This window comes from Schistosoma mansoni (assembly GCF_000237925.1).
Source record: "Schistosoma mansoni, WGS project CABG00000000 data, chromosome W unplaced supercontig 0185, strain Puerto Rico, whole genome shotgun sequence".
NCBI lineage: Eukaryota > Metazoa > Platyhelminthes > Trematoda > Strigeidida > Schistosomatidae > Schistosoma > Schistosoma mansoni.
In genome coordinates, this window is record NW_017386022.1 from 201,656 (window position 1) to 212,885 (window position 11,230).

Consider the following 11,230-nt stretch of genomic DNA (forward strand, 5'->3'; position numbering starts at 1 on the left):
GATTAAATTCAGTTTATTTAACAGTGTCAAGTTTCCTGTCAACTCCTCGAAGAAATTCTCAACTTTTTTTTCATAAACACCACCTATTCGAAATAAATTTTGTTAACTCTTAATGTAATATTATCCTATCATCTTACTGTTTGTCTTTTGTTTTTAAGTTATTGGATTATTTCATTTTTAAATTGATAAGGTGAACATATTAATTTAAATGGTATACTGTTAATAAATCGAAAATTTGGATCTAACATTCGATTCGTTCTCATGACTTGGGCAAGTTATTTTTCAGTTGTTTTATGAAATATGGTGCTTACTTCATCAGGAATGATGTATACAGTGAAGTACTGGAATACTGGAATTCAGTTTTAATGTATTTCGCATTTAAACTACACTAGTCAAGGTTTCTCATTAGAACCCCTGAAACTGAGTCTTAGTTATTGAATTTCAGATCTGTGGGGTAAAAATTAAGAAATCTCTGCGAGATCTGGAGGTCCTGGATTCGATTTTTAGTGTAGTCGTTAGTGTACACTGAGGAGGGAACCCATATCAAGTAGTAACAACAGCAAAGAGCTTCCTAATTTTGCGCTGTTTAGGGTCAGTTAGTGATTCAAGCTGTAAATTCCTGGTGAGCGGTCTATTGTCCTCCACAAAAGGTAACAGACTTAAGTAAGTAAGTAACAAAATTAGATTACAAATTACATTTTTCTTTTCAGTATTAAAAAGAATATATTTTCAGTTTATCTTAATGTAATCGATCGGTTGAATTCACGTGTGGTCCTAAATGGATTAAATTTCAGAAGAATAAATAACTAATCAAATTTGATCTATTTCCACATTGTAGAATGACATGTAATTTGTTCTACGTTTTAAGAAAGGAAAGGATAGCCAATTTGCATTGAAGTAATTTTATGATTTATGGACCAACCTACTGATAGTAATAAATATATCAATAACATGTTTATAGAAAAAAGGAGACATAAATTTTGATAAATTGAGACTTTTTGAAAAACAAAATGAAACAGATAAGCTGACTCAGAGTAAGGCAACAATTATTTCTTAAGAATTACTGGAAACAAGAGAACTATTGCATCAATCGTCAAGAAGGTACAAGTATTTATAAACAGTTGTCTACGCAAAATGTTCAACATTCACTGGCTGGATACTATCAGCAACAGCGTTTTACGGAAGAGGACAAACCAGCTTCCATCTGAAGAAGAAATTAGAAAAGGACGTTGGAAGTGGATAGGGCTTACATTAGGGAAATCACCAAACTGCATCATGAGGCAAGCTCTAACTTGGAATGGTGAACGGAAGCGGAAAAGAGGAAGGCCAAAGAACACATTACGTCGGGAAATAGAAGCAGATATGAAAAGGATGAATTTTAACTGGAAAAAAGTGGAAAGGATTGCTTGGGACAGGGTTGGAAGGAAAATGCTGGTAGGCGGTCTATGCTCCTCGAGAAGGGGTAACAGTCGTAAGTAAGTACTGGAAACAACCTAATGAAGCAACTATAAGTATACTACTAATACTACCGAAGATTAGTGATTTTTTTAATCTCATGAAAAATTGATGACTACCCTTAGTTTTAAAGTTTTAAGTAGAGCTTTGATGCATCCAAAGATTGTTTATATTGGCATATTTCGTTTTTCTATTAATTTCAAAGTACGATCTTAATGAAATAACTGGTAGAGTACTGAAGATCTTCATCAAAGCATTCAAATTTCTTCTAATGAAACTCTCTCTCTCTCTTTATATATATATATATATATATATATATATATATATATATATATATATAACGTGCGTAAAACACAACCCACCAAAGATTCTCTACATATACGTACATCTCATCAATGTGACTTGTCATAACTACTAAATGTTTCTCAATATAATCGTCATCAAAATGAACGAATTTCATATTTGGTTAATAGAAAGACGCCAAACAAATAAATCTTTCATTTTCTTTTTTAACATTCTTGTCATTTTAATTCCCGTGATTATAAAGAAAAACAGATTTTTGTAAAATTATTTTTTTTTTGGAATAGATTCATACATAGTTACACTATTCATTCATAAAGTTCATTGATAAATAACTAGAAAAGAAAAAAAATGTATTTTTTTCAACATTTTTTTCTTGACATCACTTTAATCATACATAATAATAATAAGTAGTATGTTTGTTACTAAGTAAGTAGAGAAAAATATGATCTTAAAGGTGTTTTGCACTTTTATTTTTTGAAAAGATTTCAGTAAATGTTACACAACACAGACATTCAGAAAGAGATAATGTTTAAATATTTTATTCTTTTAGGTCAGTTGAAATGATAAGTTGCATGTACGGTATATATATATATTCAAATCTAGCTTATTTCAAGTTTTGGACCGATTCCTATGTATGCCTGGTCCTACGTTGCAGCTGACTAATTGACTGACTGACTGATTATTTCAAGTATCTGACCTATACTTATTTCTAATACTGAATTAAATATCTTTAAAGAAATAATAAAAAAAACTTTTCAGTCAACTTTAAAATATTCATAATTCAAAGAAAACTAGCAATTTTAAATAATCACATGAATATAAATAAATTAATATATTTCTAGTATCCCAGTGTAATATCTCAGTGTAAGCCACTTCTCTGAAGAAGTGGCTTACACTGAGTCACGAAACGTCAGAAAATCTAATTTTTCTACTCATTGGGATATTACTAATATATCATTTTACTTATAACAATCAAGGAAAGAACGAGGTCCATGCTTCATTCAAAACCTAAAAGACATGAAAATGATTGTGTCACATCCCACTGCGTTTACAAATTTAAATGTGTGTGTGGTCACACATACATAGGGAGGAACAATCGTGATCTGAAAATTAGGGTTGGTGAACATGTACCAAAATGGTTGCAAAAACAAATACAGTCGAATGACCTAATAAGAGTAGAAGATAAACATCCATCATCCTCTATTGCTAAACATATAATCGAAACACGCCATAAGATTGATCTAAACTCGGCTTTTGTTGTGTTGTTTAAAAGTGTAAAAGGGCGTATACTGAGGTTTATTGAAGCCTTAGCCATACGAAAATTCAAACCCCTTTTGTGTATTCAAAAACAGTTTGTTCTCTCCTTAAACCTACCCTGGTAATATATGATTATTATCCAGAGTGATTAGGTGTCAAATTGTTTTCACATTATTTTATCATTATTATCCTTGTCTATTCTTACCCCTATTTCCAGTCTAGTTAACCTTTAATTTTTTATATATAAAAGTTCTTAACAAGTATATGTGTGATCAGATTGTTCGAAATGTATTGCGTTAATATATCACAGTTCTGATAATCTTCGTCTTCTTATTACATTATCGAAATTTATCAAAGGGACTAATTGCTTTATAACAATCTACCTAGTGCTTAATTTATTCAAAATTATCAAATCACATGAATAGTATTGAAAATAATTGAAATAATTTTCTTTTTGGTAAACTAAGGAACTAACTGAAGTACAATAATTAGTAACTAGATATATATAACTTGGATTAAAGAAATGAACTTTACTTAGTTAAATCTGATTATTATGTTAAATTTATGTTTTCATTTATAAGGAATTCTATTCTTGACGGAAATAAATCATAACATGTGATTGTTATAGTTTATTGAAAAAGTTATATAATTTGAAGTTCATTTACTTTATTAAACGACATCAGGTTAGAAGAAATCATTTTAGATCAATGATAATTGGGTAGTTGTTTTGAATTCTTTAAAAGATTCCCAAAAGTGAGCATATAAGATCAAATGTAAAATTTTAAACCATCCTATTTCGACATAAAGGTGTTAAAATGCTGTTTATGCAGAGATACATATAAATTGTAGATTCAGTTTTGTAGGTCGTCGAGATATCATATCATAAGGGAATCGAGAAATCTAACAAAATAGTTGCCCGATGCTCCTATCTTTTTAATACTCGTGTCAGTTTCAAGAAGAAAACTATGTTAAAAATATAATTTTACCACCTTGTATCTATTGTCTCCATAATATTGGCTCACATATATTGTCGTGAATTGTCGACTCTCAAGATGATCACTTACCGTTGACAAGACAACCACAGTGCATAACAAAACTTATGTATATGTGCTGCTTCGGATATTAGTGATTCGTTTAGCACTACCATATTTTGTAAACGTCAATATCTTGTTGCCACGCATATTTACCCTACAAACATATTTTATCTTCTATAAATGTCAATGTTACTCATTATCGGAATGCCACATCACTTTGAACTGTCCTAATATCAATACTTTTATTACAAGTATTTTGTTGATAATCAACTAACAGTATCGATCCATTAACACTATTTTAACAACTTGCACATGTTCACCATGGTTGATTACTTTAGAAATTTCATTTACTCTAAGCATATACGAAATGGATTCGTATAATTGTGAGAAAGTCTCATATTTATTGAACAGAAATGTTTCTTATTTATTTCTCATAAACATTGAAAAGATTTGTTTTATTTAAAGAAAATTACTGCAGATGCGGATAGAACTGTAGAACGAAAAGTAAAATACATTTCACTTAATAGTGCTTTTTTCATTATTAGCCTAAAATATATTAATTATTAGGTAAGGAACCGAAAACTCATCTATCATAGGATAAAAATACAGACATTTTGCACAGTAATGGAAACAATAAATGGACAGGGATATTTGTAGGTGATGCTTGTCATAGTTTGACATTGACCCGCCTAACATTGTAACCAGGAGGTACCATGCATGTAGTTTTTCCTTGTTTAATCCTTTCAAACAGTTCTCATTCTTTGTCTCGTCAAGTATCGAGACTAGAATCACAAGGTTTCGTGATGAGAGTTCGGTCTTTTAATTGACTGAGTTAAGATACAGTAGATTGTATTTCCAAATTCACCCGATCAATCAACAACACTTGTGTGATGAAGAGTATAACAAATGTGTGAGAAAGTATACTTTCATTTGTATTTTTATTTCACCTTAACTAAAGATATTGATCAGAACTAAATATAAATCATTCAGCTAAGACGATAAAGATTTGTACGTTAATGCCCATATAGTGCTTACTAATGTAAGAATATTCATCCGTCAATTTGTATCAATAACGTAATTAACATAGATTACATACATATTTGTTCTAAGTTTACTTTCAAGGTGCACTGGCAATAAGAACGCTATATCTAGTTATCGACAAAATTAAAACTATGTGCTGTGCTTTATGTAGTCAGATGCACTCAATGTAATGGACTACCAAGAATAAAAAAGCTTACATAACTCATGTTTTTTATCAATTAGATCATACCACCGAATACACAATGATACAAACTTATGTAATTACATTTATTTATTGAATCAATGAATAAGAACTTTATAGTAATCGACACCTAAAACCATGTATATATATATATAAGCACATAGTTTCAAGTCCGTCAATAACTATATGTAGCGCGTTTATAGCTAGTGCGCCTTGGAAGTAAGCTCAGAACAAGTATGTATGAAATGTATGTTCAATACGTTAGTGGTACAAACTGAGAAATGCTATCCAAACATGATTCCAGCCAGACAATTTACATGTGGACTTAGTTTTATAATAAATTTTTTAAAGGTAGTTAGACCTAGAATTTAAACTAAATGGGTAGATAATCTTGGACATAAACTAGGTATTTTATGTCTTTGGCCATATAACTGTAGCCGAAATCGCCCACATATTTATGTCATGCGTAGTAAAAAAGAAAAGATTTTTGCGTAACAATTCTTATCAAGCTCTGAAAATCAAATCAATCACTACTTTACACCATGCATTACTAAATAGAAGAGTTTTTTATGCATGCTTTTTGAGATGAAATAGTCCAGTTTGAGAACTTTGATGCGAATTTATAGGAAACCTTGTTTTACTATCGTTTTGAAATCCCTATTTCGTTGTCCTAACCCATTCACGATTGAGAAATCATTATAGTTTGTTGTCTTTTAGATTGATTACCGAATCTCTATATTCCGGTACTATGTAAATGATATAAATTTCCTTCAGATTTTCCTTACTACAACTTTCCGTATAGTTGAGTCTCGAACTATCATTTCATTAACACATCTAACCTATTAACTTCTTGGTCTAGACTGTAATTTAAAATAGACTTCGTCTGCAACTTATTCCATCTAAACTTTTTAGTTACTGAAAGTTGAATATGTATTTCATTTTTCTTTGTCTGACATGTTTAGTTATCATAACGTGTGAATATGAAGATGTTCTAATGACCGCTCTAATGTTCTTTATCTCACACCTACACATGCCTAGTTAACTTTACTGCACTGTTTACCTAGTGAAGTGTTGAAGTTTAATGTTTATATAACAAATGTTTATCTGTAAGCTTGAGAATACAAGAACCGCGTGAATGATTTGAGTAACATTGAGTAGAAGCTTACCTTCCAATAGTTTAATTTTAATTTTATTGTGATTGCTTTAGACATTGACTTTTGAACCCGGAGAAGATATTTTTAGTAATCGAGTAGAACTTGTTTTGTTTTAAAAAAAACTGTGTTTGTATCAATCAATTCAGACTTACATATCAGAATAACGGATAAAGTGTTATTTCATCATTTTTAACACTACGTCATAGCTTAAATTTATTTAGATGTATTTTACTGTCCAGTTTGAATGTTAGTAGTGTGTGAGCGGAAATAATGATAATTTCTCAAAATCACGTACTATAATTAATAAACAGGTGAGTCTAAATTTACTGAAATGTCTGAAGTCCATTTTAGCTTCCAGCATGATCATGTTATTAATCACTATATCTGATTACGTGACCCACTTCAGAAACATTCTTCTTAGGTAAACTCTTACCAATAAATTGTCGATATGTTTTTCATTATCGAAATTATGTCATCAAGAAAGTCATTTTTCACTTTTTAATAGAAAATTCAAGTCATCCTTTACTTATCGTGGGAACTTTAACTCGTCTCGTACTGGGCAATAAAACTTTCTGTCGTTGATTACAAATAATTTTGGAACATAGGATACGATTAGAATTTACTTATGGTATCACTTACTGTACCCAAATCATCCCTATAAATCAGATAGAATTAAATACATTTTTATGCTATATATCTGATCAGTATGGATAGCAAGTAATTGAAATGGATCCGTATAAACAAAAATTCAGTAATACTCATGTTTTACTTATGTATATATAAACGTTAATTTGTATATAATGTGTCGCTTATGCTATGAGATTAAACATTTTAATGTAGTCCCTTAACGCTGACAGCATCAGATTAGATATTAGAGGTCTTAATTAGTTATACAAGTCTTTAGCTCTCTAGCTACGTTTCTGAATATTCAGAATCGTTTAGTTCACCGTTTAGTTCACTTTGAAATGAATTTGAAGAACTCTGTCGATCACCTTTAAAAACAATTTCATTCACTATTTAACAGTGAACTACTTCTCCAGTTAACTTGTTCATTGAGTTTTCAAAGCCAATTTTAGAAAAATCAAACAGATCAAGGTCAGAATTTACTTTTCGGGGATTTGAATGTTGTTATTTATTCATCTGCTTTGTAATAAATTTATAACTAAAACCCACTGAACAGATGCATAGAAGTGATAAGTTTCTAGGAACTAATCAACTTGAATTGCACTCCAAATTCAAACTTCCAGGAAGTTGGATGTCTGTGTTTCTCATGCTAACTTTTAATAGCAGTGAAGCCAGTAACTAACCAATTTACTACTCGTCTTGAAAAGTTTTGTAACCATTTAAGTCAATTTTCTATACTTTTTCCTCAACCCATAGCTTCTAATTAACCATCCTTTCGTTCCTTAGGACAGAATTTAAACCAGTGGATGTACCTATTAATCTTAATATGCTTCATAAGGACTTTGATCAATAATCTATTTCAAAGCGCTTTACCAATTCTGTGACCTGAAACTGATTGTTTTAGCTCCTCACGAACAAATAAACTATGAAAAATATGCTGAAAACAGTAAAACAAAAAGAATTCTAGTTTATATCTCATCATCGTACCTTATCTACATATAAATGGTATAGTGACAGATACTGTTAAACATTACTATAAATACTATTCAAATACTGAGAGGTAAGAATAGAACATGACTAATCAAAATCAGTAACCTAGTGATTTCTTCAAATGTATGAATAAACTTACTTATTTTAAATGAATACAATGATATTGTTATGGGACTATTTAAATTTAAAACTTAAATGATTCAAAGTATTCCACTGGAAGAATTACTAATGTAGAAAATTATCATCTCATATTAACATGTTTCCATACAAAATAAGGAATATACCTTGGTGGTCAATAGTAGGTTAATATGAAAAGGTAATTTCCCGCAAACACGTTTAAAACCTTTTTAAACCCAGAAGAAAAAAGTGAAAACCTGACGTTCCCATTTGAAATAATCCATGTAACATAATAGAAAGGATTGTAAGAAACTTTATTTCTAAATAATATTACTATTAGCTGATTTCATACATTCTGTTAGAATAACAAAATAAAGAAATAGTTGAAAGCGTGAATCAATTGAAGCTAGACCACCATGGAAAACCTGGAAGCACTGGACGGCCATTTCGTCCCATTATGGGACTCCTCAGCAGTGCGCATAAAGAAAAAGGAAACCATTAAATCATGGCAACATTATTTTATCAATTTTTCAAAGTGAAATACTTTGACACTTTCGTAAACATAGAAGAAGAAAAAAAAGAAAGTGAAGTTCAAGAGTTTACTTAACGAACCCCCATCTCTTACCAAGTAAAAACAAACATAACATGGAAACATATATATTTATGTATTACCGTGAGTATAATAAACAATATATATTATCCATACATCCTTTGGTAATAATAAAACGGAATCAATAATAAATGGCTAATCTTTATGAAATATGTATCCATATATAAAAAGCATTATATATATATATATCATTAATTGTCTAAGCATAAACTTATGAATGTAAGGATGACTACATTATTTACTAATCACTGTAGCAACACAATATCTGACATAATGTTGTTTAGAAATAAACAAAATCATAATGAAATTTATTGATCCACTTCCGTAGATAAACAAATTTCATAATGATATATGAATAACGAAAAGATTTTTTTTAAAAAAAAGAAAATTTGAGAAAATAAACACAGAATTTTGAGCAGCAACAATTTTACTAACCTGAGTATGACTAATAAATTTGTACTAAATAATCGAAACGAAAACATTATGTCTAATTTTTTTTAAGTAAAGGAAGCACGAAGCTACAATAGTATCAAACAAGTAGGTAAAGCTGTAAATTAATTGTATACTGTAATCAAAGAAGTGGAATTCTTCAGTTAATTTCATCATTGTATGTTATATTCGTAGTTGTGCATGTATGGAAGCTAGTGAATCTTTATGATGGAAATCAAAATCTAGGATACTATTCATTAGAGTTTGATTTTATTTTATCATGGTGAATACATTACATTAGAGTTTTTAGTTCTTCTATCCCAAGTTGGTGAATCATGATTAACGTAATTATTGTAAAGATTTGGCTCACTGTGATTATTTTTCTGCCTTGAAAAAAACATATAAATTGGTCCTTCTTTATCTATCATTGGACCTTTGTTAGGATCCAGTTTGATATACGTGACATTTTCTAGGTCATCAACATTGTAACGTTCAAAATTAAGTAATGGGCTAGGTGATGCTGCATTGTATACAGGGACTTGTCTTACAGGGGCTACCATCACAGGAGAAGGTAACTGACGTACTGGTGGTGGTGATGGATACTGATATGGTGGTGAGGGAGATCTATCTTCAACCATAGTATCACGTACATTTTCTTCTTCAAAATTTGGCAGGGAACGTATTCGATCACTATCTTTCACCGCCACTTGTCTTAGTGCATTAACATCATGTAATTTTTTGTCTGGATCATTCATTGCACGTCTCATTAATTCCTCAACTTTTCTAACATTTGCTGCACTCTTACATTTGTATATTTCATAATATTTTTGTAAACTTCGTTGTGAATCAATACACAATGCAAAGAATTCCGGTCTAGAATGACTTACATAGAAATGCATAATTTCTTTATATGATACCCATGGACGAAATGGTATTTTTCCAGTAGTTTTTGTACGTTCCAAACTAAATCGATCTTCCAATAAACCAGCATTACAATGTGATTGTCTTTTACGATGATATTTCTCTATTAATGATAATGCTTTTGATTCACTAAATTTTTCTCCAGGTGCACATGTTACTCGATAAATTGTACAAATATGTGTTTCTAAAAACAGATATTGTTTGGTTCCCACATGACGTAATATATCGTCTATCGGTTCAGAATTACGTACTCTACTAGTAGAACGTTTTGTTTTCATTTCTATTTAAAAGTAATCAAATAAAAGAAATTAAAAAACTAAGGTAAATGAATTGCATAGAAACTTACTTTATCTCGTTTCACTATCAATATTAATAAGCGCTTTTATTATATATGTATCACTATATGACTGATTAAAAGAAAACTTTAATTGAATGATAATTGAATAGATGACTGGGTAATCTATATGTTCCCTTATTGCATTTCAATTGTTTTATTATAAGATTTATTTAGTGCATTTATATCACTTGTTTCTTTTCCGTTTAATAATTTATACTAAACAACCAATAGATTGGTTGAGAACAATAAAATGATTACAAAAAATATTTTAGTATACACGATTAGTGGGGGTGGTAAGTAGTGTTGTTTTAGTATGAACTAATTACATAGTGAATAGATTTTTGACAGTTAAAGTTTATTGGTGGTGATAGTGTATAACTGAACACACACTGATAGTTTACTCAACTACTTTTTACAAAAATGTTCCGCTTTATTTATATTTGATTCTAGTTATAATCAATAAAATAGTGAGGTAATATGAAAAAAAATGAACCAGATAGATGAAACCTGATCATAACATTGATAAGTAGTAGTAGGAACATGTGAGGCAAATAAAATCTAGTAAATTAAATAATCAAGACATTTTAGGCACTGTAGGTTTTTAGAAAGATTTGTTATCCGGGGAAGAATGATACCATTTTCAACATGTAAATCCCAATAAATCTAAATATCTTAATATGTTACTTCATCCTCCTGTTTCTTGGTTGCTTTTTTTGCTGTGTCGTCTGGAACTCAACTTAATTGATTCAAGTATGTAAAAGTGTTTTTACTAATAGA

The 11,230-nt window shown here is 30.0% G+C and overlaps 1 protein-coding gene across 1 annotated transcript; it reads right to left on the bottom strand.

The window, feature by feature from the left end:
* Positions 1-8,798: 8,798 nt before the first annotated feature.
* Smp_075400.1 (hypothetical protein) lies at positions 8,799-10,740 on the bottom strand. Its single transcript, XM_018790962.1, has 2 exons — positions 10,463-10,740; positions 8,799-10,432 (listed from the first exon to the last, which is right to left on the bottom strand). The coding sequence occupies exon 2, from the start codon at positions 10,392-10,394 to the stop codon at positions 9,474-9,476; it is 921 nt and encodes a 306-aa protein (XP_018645814.1). The 5' UTR covers positions 10,395-10,432; positions 10,463-10,740; the 3' UTR covers positions 8,799-9,473.
* Positions 10,741-11,230: the final 490 nt, after the last annotated feature.